This window comes from Barbus barbus (genome assembly GCF_936440315.1).
Source record: "Barbus barbus genome assembly, chromosome: 12".
Taxonomy (NCBI): Eukaryota; Metazoa; Chordata; class Actinopteri; order Cypriniformes; family Cyprinidae; genus Barbus; species Barbus barbus.
The window spans coordinates 24,100,137-24,119,765 of NC_136740.1; the positions used below are offsets into that span (position 1 = coordinate 24,100,137).

Genomic DNA, 19,629 nt, shown 5'->3' on the forward strand with positions numbered 1-19,629 from the left:
GGGATCTGAGTCATATTTGGAGACCACGATACCCTATATTGGCTTGGCAACAACCAAGATCCCCTGCAATGAATGAGTGCCATAAGAATGAGAGTTCAAACAGCTGATAAAAACATCACAATAATCCATAAGTAATCCATAACTCCAGGCCATTTATTAACATATTGCAAAGTGAAAAGCTGCTTGTGTTTGAAAAATCAAATCCATCATTAATGCATTTTAACTCTAAACTGTTGCTTCTGGACAAAATATGAGCTTAGTAACTTCCTCCGATGAAAAAATAATTTCCCTGTTGTAATTTCACATTAAAATCCACCAACATATGAATGAATGAATGATGCATTTATATAGCGCTTTTATTGTGTATTGCCATACACCCAAAGCGCTTTACAATTATGTGAGGGTCAACCACCACCAGTGTGCAGCATCCACTTGGATGATGTAACGGCAGCCACAGTACAACGGCGCCAGTACACTCACCACACACCAGCTACAGGTGGAGAGGAGAGAGTGATAGAGCCAATCAAGTGGATGGGGATTACTAGGAGGCCATGACTGATAAGGGCCAGTGGAGGGAATTTGGCCGGGACACCAGGTTTACACCCCTACTCTTTACGAGAAGTGCCATGGGATTTTTATTGACCACAGAGAGTCAGGACCTCGGTTTAACGTCTCATCCGAAAGACAGTGATTTTTACAGTACAGTGTCCCCGTCACTATACTGGGGTGTTAGGACCCACACAGTTAGGACCCACACAGGGGTGAGCACCCCCTGCTGGCCTCACCAACACCTCTTCCAACAGCAACCTAGTTTTCCCAGGAGGTCTCCCATCCAGGTACTGACCAGGCTCAACCCTGCTTAGCTTCAGTGGGCAACCAGTCTTGGGCTGCAGGGTGATATGTCCGTGGCATATGTATTTGTCTAGAACTGTTCTGGACTGTTTTCGCTTGTAAATGGTGCTTTATTTGTGCATATTTCTGCCCTAATTCAGACGAGGTGGCTTTTTCACTTTATTATGAAAGCAATATTATAGAGAGAGGACCGAAGTTAAAAACATCTTAATGGTGGATTTTTTTAAACATGCAACTTTTGTGGATTGTTGTAATGTTTTTTTTTTTTTCAGCTGTTTGGACTCTCTTCTGACGGCACCCATTCATTGTAGAGGATCCACTTGTGATGTAATGCTAAATTTCTCAAATATGTTTCGATGAAGAAACAAACTCATCTACAGTACTTCTTCAATGCAGAAAACTGTCCGCAAATGTACATTTTTGGGTGAACTATTCCTTTAAAAACTACTTTGATGACCCCTTAACAACCACATAGCAATTCCCTGACAACATTTTTAAATGATGAAGCATCACTCACATTTTCTCCAGAATGTGTAAAATGTATTTACATTCAGTATTTGAATTAGTGGTGTATTTTTCCTCTCTTGTTTTTTAAAATTGGTGCAGCAATCAAAAAAGGCCTACTCTAGTTTGCTTATTCTTTGCAAGTATAATTCTCCTCATGTTGAAAGTTTGTCAGGTTTGTTTAATAAATGCAGAAAGCAGCTGATCAGTGCTGTGTCATGCTGTGATCAGGCACAGCAATGCTAATCAATCATGCAGTGTAATTTAGGTAATGGTGATGAATGGAGTTTAGCTGGTGGTGATGAATGCCACATAGGCCTGTCTGTAATATTGGAGCTGAAGTGGAATGAATATGTATGTGAATGAGGGGATGTTGTAAAGAGTTTAGCACAGGAGCATTATTCTCCATGAGTTGGAATGTGGCAACTGGCCAACTTGCCAAAGTCGCTGCTGCTAATGCTACCCTACTGTACAGTACTACGTTACAGTGATTAGATCATGGAGATATACCATGGTACCTTTAAGGATGTTAACTGATACTGAAAGCTGATAAATATTATGTAATATAAAATATATTATATAATTGTGACAGTCACAACAGGCTCTCAGATCCCCTGACAATAATATAATATAAAATAATGCATTATAATAAAATATGAATGTATTGTAACATAATATGACATACTTAATTATATGTATATATAATTAGATATATGCAGATATTAACCAATACTGATATCTGATAGTTATAATATATATATATATATATATATATATATATATATATATATATATATATATATATATATATATATATATATATATATATATATATATATATATATATATATTTTTTTTTTTTTTTTTTTTTTTTTTTTTTTCATTTTTCATTCTTTAGATGAATTATTCCTTTAAATAATCAGGGTTAATTAGGATGAAAATTCATGTTGACTTTAAAGTTTAAAGTTTTTACTACTTACTGATCTGTTTATTATATAATGATTCTTAATGACTTATTAATGAAAGTTGATGTAAAGTGCTGCCTTTTTAAAATGATCAACAACAAACTTTTCATTAATTGTCCCTGAACAATTATTTTAAAGCAGCTGCAATCTCTGCTTTACAAAAAGTGTAATCCAAACCCTAGACACATCGAAATAAAGTAATTTGCTCATCCTCTCAGATTTATGTAGGGTGGCAGGATCAAGGTGCAACTTTAAAACCTTTCTTGTTCATCTGTAATGCTTTTTTCCATGGAGCTTTCACACACTTGTGTACATCAGCCTGAGGCAGAGAACGACTCGTGTTTGCCAAAGGCTAAACTGCAAAGTGGGGACCTTAAGTTCCTATTTATTTGTTGTGTCTTTTAAACATCATAATCAGGAAGGATTCTGGATTCTGAATTTTTATGTAAATTGCGCGTAAGCCGATTACAAGCCAATCAGTGGCAGCGCAAACATTATTTATTTTATGGGCCTTCAATTTTCTGAGCAGATGAGATAAAGGCAGAATAATATTATGTGGGTAATCATCATGCTGTGTTATTATGACATTATAAAGACGTTTCTCATGTCACACAAAGTAAATGACCCCCTCCCCCCCATCTCTCTCTCTCTCTCTCTCTCTCTTAAAACCAATGTCATTCTGTTTCTCATGAAAATGTGATGTCCACCTATGTGACTCAAATGTGTTAAAGTGAAATTTGCTGCATTGTTCAGGGTTTGTTACAGGGGTTAATTTAGTTGAGAGGTTAGCAGATATGTTCCACCCTTCTTCATGGCTGGAAATCCATTAGTGGTCACATGATAAATTGTCCAGCAGAAATAGTATGTTGCATATATGCCCTTATGTAATAGTATATTACAAGTGGAAGAATTTACAGTTTTATTTACAGTTCCAGATGTTTAATCTAATGTGGAATCATACTAATTCAGGAAAAAAAAGACCAGGAATCAAATCACTTAGGTAGTTCTCCGATCCAGCCACTAGGTGACTTGAATAGTAAAGTAGTTCCAACACTATCTCACGATCAATTCGTACGTATTTTACGAGGTGGCTAAGCTCACTCACCATTTTATTCAATATGTGACCGGTAGGTGTTGGCATGGGGCGCCGCTATGGTTTGTGGGCCCCCTGAACAGCATATTTACTCGGGGGCCCCCCTCGGGAAAAATCGCGTTCCGGGTAGGGGAGGGTGGCCTCTAACGCCGGGCCCCTAGAATCGTCCTGAACCAATTTTATTTATTTATTTTAAAGAAATTAAAACATATTTACCAAGGACGCAATAAATTGGTCATAAGTGACAGTATAGACATTGTTTTGTCTATTTCAAAAATTTTTAAAAAAGTCATTATTTTAAATTGTGATAATATTTCACAATATTACTGTTTTAATGTGTTTTTTTTTTTACTGTTTTAATTTGGTGAGCCTTGGTGAGCATGAGACTTTTCAAAAACATGAAAAGTGTAAAAATATAAATTACCAACCCCAAATTTCTGATCAGTAGTGGATACAATACAATATGCTATAATTTGCATTTCTCTACAATTCAAATCATAGTCAAAAACTTTAAGAACTAAATCTAAAATCAAAAAAAAAAAATCAAAGCTTCTAATGGAATTATCAGTGCATATTCATACAGTACTTTAATCATTTATAGGACTATTCCGAAAACTTTTTCAATATCAAGGTGCTTTAGTTTTAGTGCTTCTTACAGCAGCTCGACCAAATTGGGTACATGGAGAGAGAGAAAATTCATTTCCGTTTTCCTTTTCTCTCCTCTCACCGGCACTTCACTCCATCAGCTTTCTTTTTATCCTTAAGTCATTTTCCCTTTCTCTTTCTCACTCTGCACTCTCCATCTCCACCTCACTTCCCCACCGCAGCATCAGGAAAAAATTCAAGCTCTGAAATGGAGCAACAGTTGTATTGTCACCTAAATTTATTTTCCTGTTTTCTCTGAATGACAGAGCAGGCCCGGGATAACACAGAGTGGAAATCGGCGCCGAGAGACTGTATGCTGAGTGATAGAGCAAACTAGGGGGAGAGAGAGAAAGTTTATAAGGTGCAGTTTTGGAGAAATGTAAGAAAGAAGCGAGGGAATCTGTGGTGACCAGCTGCAAGAGAGGAGATAGCAGAGAGAGGCTTTTAATTCCCAATCCCTACAGAGCCTTTGAAAATTACCAATCTTCTTATCATAGACGCAGGGCTGCTTATGCAAATTGTTGTGGAGTGGAACGTTTAAACGGAAAATTACTCGACAGCAGTTTTTTTTTTTTTTTTTTTTTCCTCCCCCCACATGCACACTTCCACATAGAAAGCTTGTTTCTAGTCTCAGATAAGACGATGAATTGCTCTTCGCGCTTTGAAGAACATCAGGATTTAAAGACTCCAGCCTAGCTGTGGTCTACGGCTGCTGCTCTTTCTGGCTTTGTCGAAAAAAAAAAAAAATGATGGTGAGCGGGGAAGGGCATTTCAAAACAACATAGAATCTATGCTTCCAAATGTCGGAGGTGCCCGCCGAGTTGGAAAAAATTATATTGAAACGCACTCAGCAAGCAAATTCCATTCACTGTTGTTTATTATTGCCACACTTGTTGGTTGCGTTGGTTCTAAACTGGGTCTTAATTTCTCAACACAACGTAGCAAAAGATCCGCAGGGGGGTTTCGGTCTTAGACGTTCAAAATCCAAATCACACTTTCAGCAGTTTTCCAAAATTCTTTTGAAAACAGAGCAGGGCTTCCTCCCATCGCGGAGCCTTATCAGATGCGAAGACTGTAAGAGAGCCAGATGGGTTTTGCGGACGCCGTTCAGCCAGAACTCGAGCATGCCGGAGAATGCGGCTCTCTCATGCTTGGCCAACAGCTCTTGACTCTAGGCCACAATTCAATTCTGTCTTTGAGAAATCATTTTCAAAGCATGTCTCTGTATTGAGGAGAGAGCCTATAGAGGTCAATTGATGGCAGCACCTTCATTTCATATTGTGGTATTGCGTCGGTCATGGGAACATGTTTGGAAAATTATGGTGTAATTTTGTTCTTTTATTCCATGCGGGTCCTTTTGTACCTAGAAGGGCCGTTTGGGTCACACTTTATATTAGATGGCCTTAACTACTATGTACTTACATCAGAAAATAAGTACAGTGTACTTATTGTGGTCATATTGTATTTTAAAACACTTTTGCTGCTATTGAGGTGGGATACGGGTAAGGTTAAGGACAGGTTTGGTGGTATGTGTAGGTTTAAGGGTGGGTTAAGGTGTGAGGGATGGGTCAACACTGTAATTATAAATGTAACTACAGAAATTAATTACAGATGTAATTACAAATAGGTATTTTTAAAAATATAAGTACAATGTAAAAACATGTATGTACACAATAAGTGCATTGTATCAAATGATTAATTTCAATGTAAGTACACAGTAGTTAAGGCCACCTAATATAAAGTGGGACCGCCGTTTGTACTGGATAATGACTGTTGATTTATTGATTTTAATAGTGGCGGGCAACCGAGAAAGAATTTATTCTATAGATTGTTTTGGTTTTTTTTGTTTACAAGTCTATTTGACTCATGAGTCTCGCTTTTGTTATTAGTCTATTAACAGTATGCTGCTGGATGCTGTCTGAATGCATTTTCAGTTAACATCACCCCCTACTCACCAAACACTACTAACTTAGCTAGTATTTTTGGTGTCTTGATAGTAGCTCATTGTTTATTTTATTTTTGCCTAAATCAATCACCCACATGGTTTTTCAAACTTGTATGCCTTCTTTCTTCAGTGGAACACATCATAGCAGAATATTGATGCTGCTCCAATGAAAGTGAATGGTGAACAGAGCTTGTCAAGCTCCAAAAATATCCTGAAGTCATAGGATAGATTATGATAATTGTCTCCACTGCAGTTCACAACACGCTAAATTTGAATATATGCATATTCAAATATAGAAATAAGATTTGAGAGCTTCAATGAAAAGGATGATTTTCAGGTAATCAATGCATGGCTTTAGAAAATCTAAGGCATGTTGTTGTATGGAATACTTTTAAGATGTATTTATTTATCAAGTATGAAAGCCCCTGGTCTCCATTCACATCAGAAATGAGCAGCATGAACATTCTGCCAAACATCTCATTATTTGTGCTTAACAGTGGTGAAAAAAAAGTTTAACAAGTTTAGAATGTCATGAAAATGACTTAACTTTCATTTTGGGTTAACTATCATTATCCCTAATCATACAGTAATATCTCATACCTTTTCCTTCTTTATTCTGTCTTCCAGAGGCAGCTGAGGAGGAGGAAATGTTATCTGCTAATCGCTGGAGTGCTGCTTCTTGCTTTGCTTGTCATCATTATTGCAGTCTCAGCCAGAAAATGAGAGCATGACCACAGGTGAGCTACGTCTGGTGTGCCTAGGCTGTAATAAAAATAACAACATGAAAAAGATATATATATATATATATACTGTACAGTACTTCTCAAATGTTTGGAAACATTATGATTTTTAAATGTTTTAAATATTCTTATTCTCACTAAATCTACATTTATTTGATCCATCTATTCTGAAGGATCATGTGAGACTGAAGGCTGGAGTAATGATGGAAATTCAGCTTTATATCACAGGAATAAATTATATTTAAACATATTACAGTAGACAATAGTTATTTTAAATTGTAATACTATTACTGTTTTTGATTACCGAGCACATAAATTCAGCCTTGGTGAGCATAAGAGACTTATTTCAAAAACATAAAAAAATACATTCAATTATAAATATATCATTTAATACAATATAGATTTTTTAAAAACATTTTCTTCACTTTGATTGATTGAGTGATTGATTGAAAAACATTATATTGGCCTAAAATACCAATTTAAAATGTATCTCTTCATTTCAGGTATTAATAATACAATAATAAAAAAATAAAAAAAAACCTTGTGCATTTATCGCCAAAATGCAGTGTGGAATAATGAATTTCGACAAAGAACAGGTCGCCAGCTGCCCTTTGTTTAAAACTTTCAGCCAAAATCATCTGGAAAAAAAGGTGTCAAAACAATCTTGCTTACCTAATTGGTTCTTGACATTTGTGTAACCCGAACCGGCGTATCAGGATGCTATTTTTCACCACGAAACGCCAATGCGGTGAAAGCTCTTCAGACTAATATTTCACCCATGGGCAGCCTCTCTGAGGGGAGTAGGATTTTATCAGCTAGATGGATTACCTCCTCATTCATCTCTGAAAGGCCAACTGACAATTACACTCTTCTGTTATTCATTTATCCTCACAATCTACTTTTATTCATTCATTGACTCATTCATTAGTTCATTGGTTTTTCTCATTCATCTATCTGTGAGTGTTGGAAACTGGGTGAGGACTGACTCCATTTCCATGAGATGTTTATCTATGTGTTCGATCTCTCGCGGCCTCCCTCGGGGAAACGAGGCTGAGTGACAGCCTGGACTCCCTCTCGTATCGATCCATACCCTCTCCGCTCTCCCGCTTTTCCTCTAGCAACATGCACAGACCTCCTTTTAAGCGACATGTGTGAAACTGAAAGCAGATAGCATCTTTAATTAAGTAGCTCTTAACTCGTATTTGTGAAATAGAGTGAAACAGGGAGCATAAGTTGTTTGAACTTTGGTGCTAAGATCTCATCTTTTACAAAGTGCTTGAGCAAATAAGAACAGTTGAGAGATTTTGTCACTAAAAAAAATCACTCAACTCAAGCACGCCATATGCACTGTTCAATTCAATTCAAGTTTATTTGTATAGCGCTTTTTACGATACAAATCGTTGCAAAGCAGCTCTACAGGAAATTAAGTTTCCACAATATATTTATATATTGCAGAACCTTAATATGCACTGTTCACAAATGGAGAACTCTTAAGTACTAATTGATGTAGAGATTTCAATATTCCATCGCTTCTGTTGTTTTGAGCTACAACTATCTCATTTATGCTGTTATTGTGTCTTTTCTAAATTAAATGCTAGATTTTCACTTACTTTCAAAAGAAATTGTAATGGATACCTTTCTGTGCTGAAGGTGCTGCCATGTTATGTGGTTGCTATGATGTTCTGAGTGGTTGCTAGGTAGTTGTTCTCATTTCTACATACCTTTTTTTATAAGGATAGTTTACCCAAAAATATCATGCTGTTCCAAACCTGTATAAAAGCCTTTCATACATTTGTTATTTTAGTATCAATGAGATACTATTATGGTTATATATAGTTATATAGTTAAATATATTTATATATAGTTTTAATTATTATTTATTTTAGTTTTGGTTTTGATAAACGTTTCGTTTAGTTTAGTTTTAATAAAAGTTATTTTTATAAAAAAAAATAGAATAATTAAAAATGTAAATATCAGTACAGTTTTAATAATCATTCTAATTCTATGAGAATAGGAAGTCCATGCCTAAATACATTATTACTACAATGATAACAACTCTCTCAGAATCAGTGGAATCACTATCAGAACATTTTTTAAGTTGATAAACTATATAAACCTTGACAATCAGAATCTATCAGACTTTCAAGAGCCTTATCATTGGAATCAACAGTTGACAGAACTGCAGTTCACACTAATAAACAGAGCATTATCATGCGTTGGTGTAGACGCTTACCTTTTTTTTTTTCTTCTTCTTCTTTTTTTCATTCTTGGTGTGAACAGGCCTTATCTTCTTGCAGTAAGCAAAAAAAAAAATAATAATAATAATATATATATATATATATATATATATATATATATATATATATATATATATATATATTAAATAATACTGGGACACATTTTTTTCTCTTTAATTACATTATTAGCGGAGCTGTTAAGTTAATTCATCCCTCCTCTGATATTTTTTTTGCTAACCTCTCAATTCCCGATTAAGCATGTCTTTTATTTCTCAGGTTGACTGGATAACTGCTTTAAGAGACCCGTGTAGCAATGTGTACCAAATCATGTTTGCAGACCCTATGGTGTTTAGAGAAAGGACTGAGGAAAGGGGGGTTCACCCTAAGCTGCGCTGTTGGTTCAGTGCCATAACAGACTATAAGTTCTGGAGAGCTTTCCAGCTTGTGTGCTAGGGAACGGCTCCAAAAGCTGCATAGATTTATAGAGAATTAACAGCTCTGAATCTATGTAAACATGGGCCATTCGGTTCTGGTGAGACTTTTCATGCCCTGCACAGTTTGTGATTATTTATTTCTACGTCTCCTAATAACCCCAAGCTGTTCGCAGTGCACTTTTTTATGGAAAATTAGGTGAAATGGTTCCTGGGTGACAAACGGTACCTTAGACACTGCTTAAACCTGATAGTAACATCCATTTCAGGTGGATGTTCAGGTAAGCAGACACCGCTAAATACAGGTGTAAGCTGGTCCAAAACATTTTGTGATTCGATCACTCAAACGCTTTTGAAGTGTAGTGTAAATGATAATCAGTGTGTTTTCTGGACAACAAGGACCTCCTATTACACCTATCAAACATCCACTGAGTTTCTGCAGTTGATTTATTTAAAAACATTTTTTTTTTTATCTATTTATTTAATTTTCACTGAGATTATTTTTTATTTTTTTTATTTTATACTGTTATTTATTTCTCTTATTTTTCTTATACTTATTTATTCTACTTATTTTATATTTCACGTATATATTTTTTACTGTAATTTAGTTATTTGAATTTTCTAGGGGTTTATTTAAACTATTTATTTAGTTAGTTATTGCTGTGGTTCATATGTTATATTTGAATATTCAAATTGTTTCTTTATTTCTTTATTTTATCTAGTTAGTCACATTCTCTCAAAAGAATCAGTGGCCAGTTGCATTTAAACTGCTTTTTTTCCCCTTTTTTTTTGTCAGTCGTAACTTCGTAAGTCAGTCGTAACTTCGTAACTCGGTAGATTGGTCTAATTTGAATCCCAAAACTAGTTTCATCTAGTTTGTCAGACATCTGGAGACATGGCCTTAAAATAGTGGCTATATTTATGAAACTGCTCATCAAAGGCTCACATGAGATGTATTTGATGATGACCCTGGACCACAAAACCAGTCTTAAGTCGCTGGGGTATATTTGCAGCAATAGCCAAAAATACATTGTATTGGTCAAAATTATAAATTTTTCTTTTATGCCAAAAATCATTAGGATATTAAGTAATGATCATGTTCCATGAAGATATTTTGTAAATTTCTTACCATAAATATATCAAAACTTCATTTTTGATTAGTAATAGGCATTGCTAAGAACTTCATTTGGACAACTTTAAAGGCAATTTTCTTAATATTTAGATTTTTTGTGCACCATCAGATTCCAGATTTTCAAATAGTTGTATCTCGGCCAAATATTGCCCTATCCTAACAAACCATACATCAATGGAAAGCTTATTTATTCCGGTTTCAGATGCTGTATAAATCTCAATTTAAGAAAATTGACACTTAAGACTGGTTTTGTGGTCCAGGGTCACAGTTGAGCTTTATTGTCATTCCGCTACATGTGAGTAATGTCGTGCCTCGCAGGACCATGGTGCTACATAAATACAGACATACAACAATGAAGTAAAAAACACTTTAAACTTATAAACCTATAAAAAACACTATAAACCTATACACCTACACTATAAGCCTATACACAAACTAACCTACTGACAGATTTTAACTATAAGTATACTATATATAAATATTTACCCTATAAAAACTAAAAAAAATTATAATTAAAAAATACAAACTATAAGAATGCTTCACATAAATACTGTACATGTGCAAAGAGAAACATTTTGAGTCAAGCAGCTGGTTGAGGAGATTATGATCTGATCACCCTAACTAGATGTTAAACCAAGTGTACACACGGCCTTAGATGTTTAGAAAAAGTTATAGTATGTGACAAACTTGGGTGGTTAACAGTGAGATCCTTCACAAAAGCAAAAGTGCAAAGGATTAAAAAGGAGCAAAGGATTATTGGAAATGTGCTGGACTGATGGGGTTGGAAACAGTTAGGGTGACAGAGGGAAGTGCATAGTGCATAATATATCAGTTTAATGATTCAGCAATGACAGACCTAACCGGGGAGCCGCTTTGCCTCTCAAATCAATAGCCCTGCGCTTTATGGTGCTCTAAATAAGGCAATAACTGCTCCTTGACACTTATTCCTGCGAGTTGTGTTGCCAGTGCTGCCCTCACATCTTGTTTACAGACTCATTTGGGTGAAAGAGATCCTTCAATATACATGTCAGCAGTGTGAGCTAACTACAGCTGATCCTTCAGCTCTGAGCTGGTGAAATCGAGAGCAATGGCCCCAACTCATTGAGTCATCAATTGCTTAAAATGAACCCTCAACAGCATGACAACAGACTATTACTGCATTTTAATGTTGTGGCCATTATGCATTATCATATAGTAGAAACATTTAAATTCCATCTGTTAGCAGGTTTAACAATGTTCCTGTTCTTTTTAATCCTGAAAAAAAAAAGTATCCCAGCTCCAAAAAAAAATATTAAGCCTTAAAAAACGTTTCCAACATTGATAATAATTAGCATATTGTTAATAAATCAGAATGATTCTGAAGGATCATGTGACACTGAAGATTGGAGTAATGGATGATGAAAATAAAGCTTTGCATCACATTAATAAATTATATTTTACAGTATATTAAAATAGAAAATTATTTTAAATTGTAATAATGTTTTTTTCTGTATTTTTGGTTAAATAATTGAATCCTTGATGAGCAGAAGAAACGTCTTTAAAAACATTAAAAACCTTACAGATGTTTTATATATATACATATATATATATATATATATATATATATATATTATTATTTTTTTATTTTTGTTTTTTATATATACTTTTTTCAAGAATTAATTTAATCAAAAGTGACGATAAAGACTTTGTTACATTGTGACATAAAATGTATGTTTCCAATAAATTCTGTTATTTTGCTATTTTTATTTATCAAAGAAAAATGTCCTGGTTTCCCCAAAAATATTAAGCAGTACTTTTTCAGCTTTGATAATAGTAAGAAATGTTACTTGAGCATCAAATTGGAATGATTTCTGAAGGATCATATGACACTGAAGACTGGAGTAATGACTGCTGAAATTTCAGCTTTACCATCACAGGAATACATTCTATAATAATATATATTACAACACCAAACAGTTATTTTATAATTCACAATATTATTCATTTAGTCATTTAGCAGATGCTTTTATCCAAAGCGACTTACAAATGAGGATAACAGAAGCAATAAATTGTAGTATTAAAAAAAACTAAAACAGATCCAAAACTAAAAGCTAAAACTTTACAAATACTATATACACATTTAAAAAATAAATAAAGAAATTAAATAAAAATGACGAATGCTTACAACTAAATTTCAAAACTTAACATTTAAATGAAAACAAAAAATAAAGCTAAAAACAATGAAAAATATTAAACAACAAAAGGTATTAGTTTGTTGAAGTACTAAAATAACTCAAATTAAACTAAAACGTAATAAAAAAACCTATAAAGACATAAAAAAATATTACTGTTTTTACTGTATTTTTGGTCAAATAAATGCAGCCGTGGTGAGCATAAGGAAAAAAAAAAGATTTCGCCAACCCCAAACTTTTGAATGATAGTGTAGATTTCAGCAACTTACTTTTTTAAAAACTTTTTGAAACTAGAGAATTCATGCTTGTAGTATTCACAGTTGTGCATGGACCTGATTTTACTAATAAACCACTATTTAAAAAACTCATAGCCTGAAATTACATTTATAAGACTACAATGAGAACAGCTATATAAAGTCCATTTCTGAAGCTGTTTTTCTCTTGGAGTCTCAATGTAGATTTTTAAAAGGGTTTTCTGTCTTTATGGGCACATTTGGCAGAGCAAAATATAGCGAAATCTGACTAGAAATAAAACAGGGGATCAATTCCATTGTGTTGCTTACAATTTTATTGCTGGTATATTTTGCCATATATTAAATGTCAGAACAATTTCGAAATAAGATATTTGCCTTCCTCAAATTGGCTTCTTTGTATTTGAATATATATGTGAATGGGGGGGGGGGGGGGGGGGGGGGGGGGGGGGCAACAGTCTGCACACTGTATTGTAAGCCTATGGCTTTTTATGATTATTTTTGATCACATCAAATCTTTATCCACAGGGTTTTGTGACTACGATTACAAGACATGTATTTATATTTTGCCACGCATATGACTGGCTTTTTACACTTAGAGACATTGTTCTTTTTTAAGATAAAAATCTTGACCTTACTATTGTGTAAAGACAAAAATCATATCTGAATTTGATTTTAAATCTGTTGTGACACACCTGAAAATCACTCAGTACTACGAAAAAAGAAACCAGAATTGAATAATAAATGGATATTTTGGCCTCAAAGACCTCCATTTGTACACAACAGGGCATCTCACTATAGCTCCTCGCTGACTTGTTTACAACCCTCATGTTTTGAACTTCTAGGAAAAGTATAGCCAGATCCGCTGAAGGTAATTCAAATATGTGAGGAAATTACTTCTTGGAACTTCATTGCTGCCATAGAAACAGAACAGTTAAGTTTATGATGCAGATTAACTGCAGACCCTGACAAATAAGCACTATATATATGCACAGTGTAAACCAAGAATTCAAATGTTATAAAAATTTATATTTTTCCAAGGGTTTTTATGATAGAACATTTTTTATAGTATAAAAAGGACTTCCTGTCCTATTAACAAGGCTCTTTTATTCATTTCTGTATCAGTTTGTATTTTTGGAATGTTCATGCACAGGCACAGCCCACATAAAACCCACAGTCTGTGTTCAACCTCATGTGGGCTGCCTCTTTTTGAATGTGGCAGAAGGGCACGAAGCCAGCTAACTTCCCCGGTTCTCCCCGGCATAGAACTGCACAGCCAGGCCAAGTCTCAGTTTGACCCTTATCATGTCTGAGACTGACCGCTGAGCAGCAGATTAGTGGGCCGGCCTGCACCTGTGTGGGCGGACACCATACCCTCCATTGAAGCAGCAGTGTGGGCTGCAGTCAAACCGTGCAGCCAGACACCGTCACGGAAAGAAGGGACATAACAGACCCAGCCACCCACCACAGGCATGCTGGGAAGGGCAGGGGGAGGAGGGCAGAATTTACCTCTGCTTATCCTTAGAAGCCTTTAATGTCTCTCTTCCATCACTGCTGCTCCTGGCTTAGCGTGATGACTTTGGAAATGCTGACTGGTTCAGAGGAAGAAGGTATTACGGGAGGTGACAGTGAAGCTTTCTGAAATGGTTTAAGGATCAATTAGCTCATTGTTTATTATTTGATGTTGCCAGAGCTTTTTAAATTACTTTGATTTTTGCTTTATGCTAAATGACTCGACAAGCCATACTATTATAGTATTTATTAATATTTTAAATTAGCTTTTAATTTATATTGTCCGTTTTCATTTTAGTTTTAGTATTTTTATGTGCTTTTGACTTTATATATATATATATATATATATATATATATATATATATATACAGTATATATATATATATATATATATATAGTGTTGTAATTTTTTTTATTTCCATTTTAGGTTTAGTATTACTTTATTTTATTTTTCATATAATATTATTTACACTATTTATTATTAATATGTATTTATATTTATTTTTATTTCAGCTTTATTCATAATAACAAAAAAACATTATTGTATTTATTTATTTATTTCCTCTATGTACCCCCCCCCCCCCCCCCCCAAAAAAAACCCATTTTCTCTTAAAATTTTGAACTTTTCTCTTGCACCTAAAATAATGCTTAAAATTACTCACCCTTAGGCCATCAAAAATTTAGATGAGTTGTTGTTTTTGTTGTTTTTTGGTCATTGGAGCAGATCCAGAGAAATTTAGCATTACATCACTTGCTCACCAATGGATCTTCTGCAGTGAATGGGGGCCGTCAGATTGAGAGTCCAAACAGCTGGTAAAAACATTACAATAAAAAATATTTTGAATTAGAACTTTTTATATTTTCAGTTGTCATCTTAAATTCTGTTTTATAATTTAAGTAATTTTATATGATTATTTTTATTATTATTATTATTATTATTATTTTACTATTTACTATTTACGTTTAATGTATTTTAGTACATTTTAACTTATTTCATTTGGTTGTCAAGACAATATTTCTAATTTTCATTCATTTAAATTTGTATTATATTTTATTTCATTATTATCAAAAAATTATTTATTAGTTTTACTTTCAGTTAAAGGGATAGTTCACCCTAAAATGAAAATTCTGTCATCAATTACTCACCCTCAAGTAGTTCCAAACCTGTATGAATGTCTTTGTTCTGCTGAACACAAAGGAAGATATGTTGAAGAAAGTTTGTAACCAGGCTGTTTTGGGGCACCATTGACTTCCATAGTATTTTTTTTTCTTTCCTACTATGGAAGTCAATGGTGCCCCAAAACAGCCTGGTTACAAACTTTCTTCAGAATATCTTCCTTTGTGTTCCTTTGTTTCTTTGTGAACAAAGAAATTCATACAGGTTTGGAACTACTCAAGGGTGAGTAAATGATGACAGAATTTAAATTTTTGGGTGAACTATCCCTTTAACATAAGTGTCTGGTCCTGAGAAAGTTTATCAGGTCCTTTAGCCAATCACAAGCACCATTTCAGTAGAAAACAGCTATCAGTGCTTAGCTACAGTAATTCAGCCCTAATATTCCCTCTGGTTTCACTTCATATTCAGTGTTTTTATCTCAACATTGAACATGTTGCTCTCAGCTACTTGTTGATAATGTTATCTGTTTTTCCTCCTTGATTCCTTTTCCTTTATTCTTATTTGTCTTTTTACTCGTCATGGCTTCAGGAGAGCCTGAATTTTTCTTTTAAATATTATTAGTAAAGTGTTCCAGCACAAGTCATGTACACATCCATCTCCGTTTTGAGTTTTTGGGATCAACTGAGGCATCGAAGCTTATGTGCAGCTTGTCGTTCTCTCTCTAAACTGCTAGCAGGGCTGAAGTTGAATTTCAAGCACCTTTTTTTGCTGATAAATATTAAAGAATTAATGCTCAGGAAACATTTTTATATTTAGCTGCTAAAGCTGATTTAGCCTCAGTGAAACAGAGCAGACAGGTTCCTGCAGAAAGAGGCTTATTCAAATGAAAAAGCTAAGTTGACAACACTGAGCTGGTATTCACCATGATGAGACACTGCAAAGATGAAAAGAAAAAAATCCGACAGAGGCACAGAGAGAGTGAGAGAATATTTAAGGGTGCCTAGAGTGCTAAACATCAGACCTTCTAGCACTGAACATCTGATTTAAAGCATGTTGTTCTGTTATCATATCATAAGCACAGTTCATTAATTCATTTAATATTAGTTTAATAGATGTGTTATAACAGACTACACTACTTTTACTACATTCATGGCAGTAAATTATGCTATTATTTTATTCAAATTAATAATTTGAAATCACAATGCTGATTTACATTATTTGTTTTCAATATTTGAACCTGGTTTTATTATTGCATGTTTTGTTACTAGTATTTAAAATAAATAAATAACTGAAACAAGATGTGCAATTAATTACACAGCAATAGAAAGTAAAATATTGAATTAAACCTTAAATTAAAATTGATTTGTTTGTTTTAATAGTATTTTCTTGTGAATTATCTCTAATCATCTTGGTTATATTTACTATGTATTTTTTTCTTCAGTGTATGAGTCAACGTCGTTTTGATTAGAATTGCAGCTTTTTTTCTTTTTTTTTTTATCTAAAGCAATTTATAGTACACTTGCTGGAGGAATAATTCCCATCCGAACAGCCTGGGGTTAAATGCTTCTCTCAAGGCCAGAAATAGAAAACTCAGCATCTCGATTAGCCTGCAGCCAGTTGCAACAAACTCCTTAGGTTAAGAAAATATTTAGTGATAATAATAGGGTTTTCTCATCTTAAGGTCTCGTTGCGACCGTCCCCTGATCTTTAACCGCCCCACAACTACCAGCACATTAGTGAAGGTCATTTTTTACTTGCTACTAGCCAGTAGCAGCCGTCAGAAATGGAAGGCAGTTTGGAGTTAGCACAGTGTGGTAGTCCTAGTATATTTAATCCACATCCATGAACAAGTGTGACAATAAGCCTTCTGTATGGACTAAAATCCTCTTAGGCAAAGCTTTGTGGGTAAACTTGCCTGATGCAAATTCTAAGCCCCATTAGCTTTGAGGAACTAGTCAGCTGCATTGAGATTAATGGCAGGGCAACTACTTGATTTAATAGGGTTATTTCACTGCTTCCGGCCAAGTATAAACAACAAACTTAATGCAAGACATTACTCACTTTCTCCACTGACTGATAGAAGTTTCTGAGTTCACTTGTGATGAGGTTTGCTGATGCTCTGTTGACTCATTTTTGCTGTACTTTCCACCTTTTGTCGCCTCTATGTGTTTCTTTAAAATCAGCCAGAGCTGAGAGAAATATGACAGTGATTTTCTAGAAAAAAAAAGCAATTTGATAGAACCTGTTATTTAAAGTGCATTTAAAATGTTTTATATCGATTTCTCTGTCATGAGTGGTAAAAAGGAGAAAGAAAGGAGTAAGAAAAGCTTAAACGGTGTTTCCTACCTGCAAAAAATGCTCTTTTCTCTGCAATGAAGTGATTTTGTGAAATTAGGGGATATGGATTTGCAGCCGCTATTAAGGATAAATGCTGAGTGAGAAATGGTATGTGCAATTTCCCATTACAGGGTGAAAAATGAAAATCCTTATTTATCTATTTTTTAGTGCTGTCAGCTCGCTCTGAACTTTACTCATGGGGATTACCGACAAACTCTCCGGGTGAGAGACAGGCGCTGAAGCTCCCATGTGAGAAACAGATGTGCGGCGGAGGTATTATAAGTTTGCAGAGTCCCAAACCTAAATGTTAGTAGCTTATAGAAGGAAACAGAGAGATAGAGAGGACATCTCTCTGAAACGGAGGATGACAGAAATAACACTTTTTTTATTATTTTTTATATGCTTCTCGAGGCATCACAATGAGACGGCCCCCTCCCGGCTTCAGCTGGCGTCTCCAGGAAGAGCTGAGATTACTTAAAGCTGATTGGTCAACTTAATGTGCTAGACACCACCATTAAAAAGACTGAGGACTTAAAGGTGTCATAATAGTCAAAAGATCAATGCAGGGTCGTCGAATCCACAGGGACCGCGGGGAAAGATTTGACAAGAATTTGATACAGTTGTCATTCCCTTTAGAATGATGCACACTGAAGTTGCCATATTTTTATATATGAATGTAATATGCACCATGCAATATATTATTAGAGGGAAAGCACAAATCAGAATACAGTATATGTACACTGCAGAGAGAAAAAAGTTTGGAATAAATCATATTTTTTGATAATGTTTCAGAAAACAAATTTCTTATGCTCACTCAGGCTACATTTAATTTATAAAAAATAATGGAAAAACAGCAATATTGCCAAATAATAGTACAAAGCTGAATTTTCAGCAAAGTTACTCCAGTCTTCAGTGTCACGTGATCCTGTAGATTTAATTTTAATAGTGTCACATGATCCTGTAGATTTAATTTTAATAGTGTCACATGATCCTGTACAATACTGATTTGGTGCTCAATTATTTTCAATTATTTTTGGTGCTCAAATAATAATAATGGTTCTCATTGTTATCAGTGTTGAAAATGATTTTGGTGCTTCCTTTGGTGCTTAACTTATTTACTTAATCATATTTAACCCAAAACTTTGAATGTTAGGATATCATAATTTCTGCAAAATATTAAGCAGCAAAATCTGTGTTCAGCATATTAATAACTAGAGTAATGTCTGCTGAAAATTCAACTTTGCCATCACAAGAAAAGTATAAAAAATATATTTAAAAAGGAAACAGTTCTTTTCAGTTCTAATAATATTCATATGGTACTGTTTTAAACATTTTCACTGAATTATTAAATAATCCTGTTAATTATTATTTAAAGAAAAATAAGCATTTTGTTTTCTGTTTCTGATTTGACAGTCTTTTACTTGCCCAATCTACAACAACTAGCATGACTCATGCTCTGTGTGCTTTTAGGAATGGAAAAAAAAAAACAAAAACAAAAAAACAGGGCAATATTGATATTCTCAACAGGGCAAGTGGGCAGGTTGACAGGAAGATGTTCAAATGGCTCTCATATAGCTTTTCTATTCACTGTTGGAGGTGTAAAAGCTTATGCACTTAGTGAGTAGACTCCATTTTGGTGTGTCCAAACATGTTTTTACCTTGAATGTGGGCAGCTGGACTAGAATGTGAAGTTTCAA

The 19,629-nt window shown here is 34.4% G+C and overlaps 1 protein-coding gene across 1 annotated transcript in view; it reads left to right on the top strand.

The window, feature by feature from the left end:
* Positions 1-19,629, top strand: part of LOC306877833 (syntaxin-12-like) — a 194,288-nt gene that overhangs the window by 164,653 nt on the left and 10,006 nt on the right. The window contains exon 4 of the mRNA XM_079429818.1: positions 6,632-6,741. Within this exon, the coding sequence (XP_079285944.1) occupies positions 6,632-6,727 (96 nt within the window). The 3' untranslated portion in view covers positions 6,728-6,741. The remainder of the gene's footprint in view (positions 1-6,631; positions 6,742-19,629) is intronic.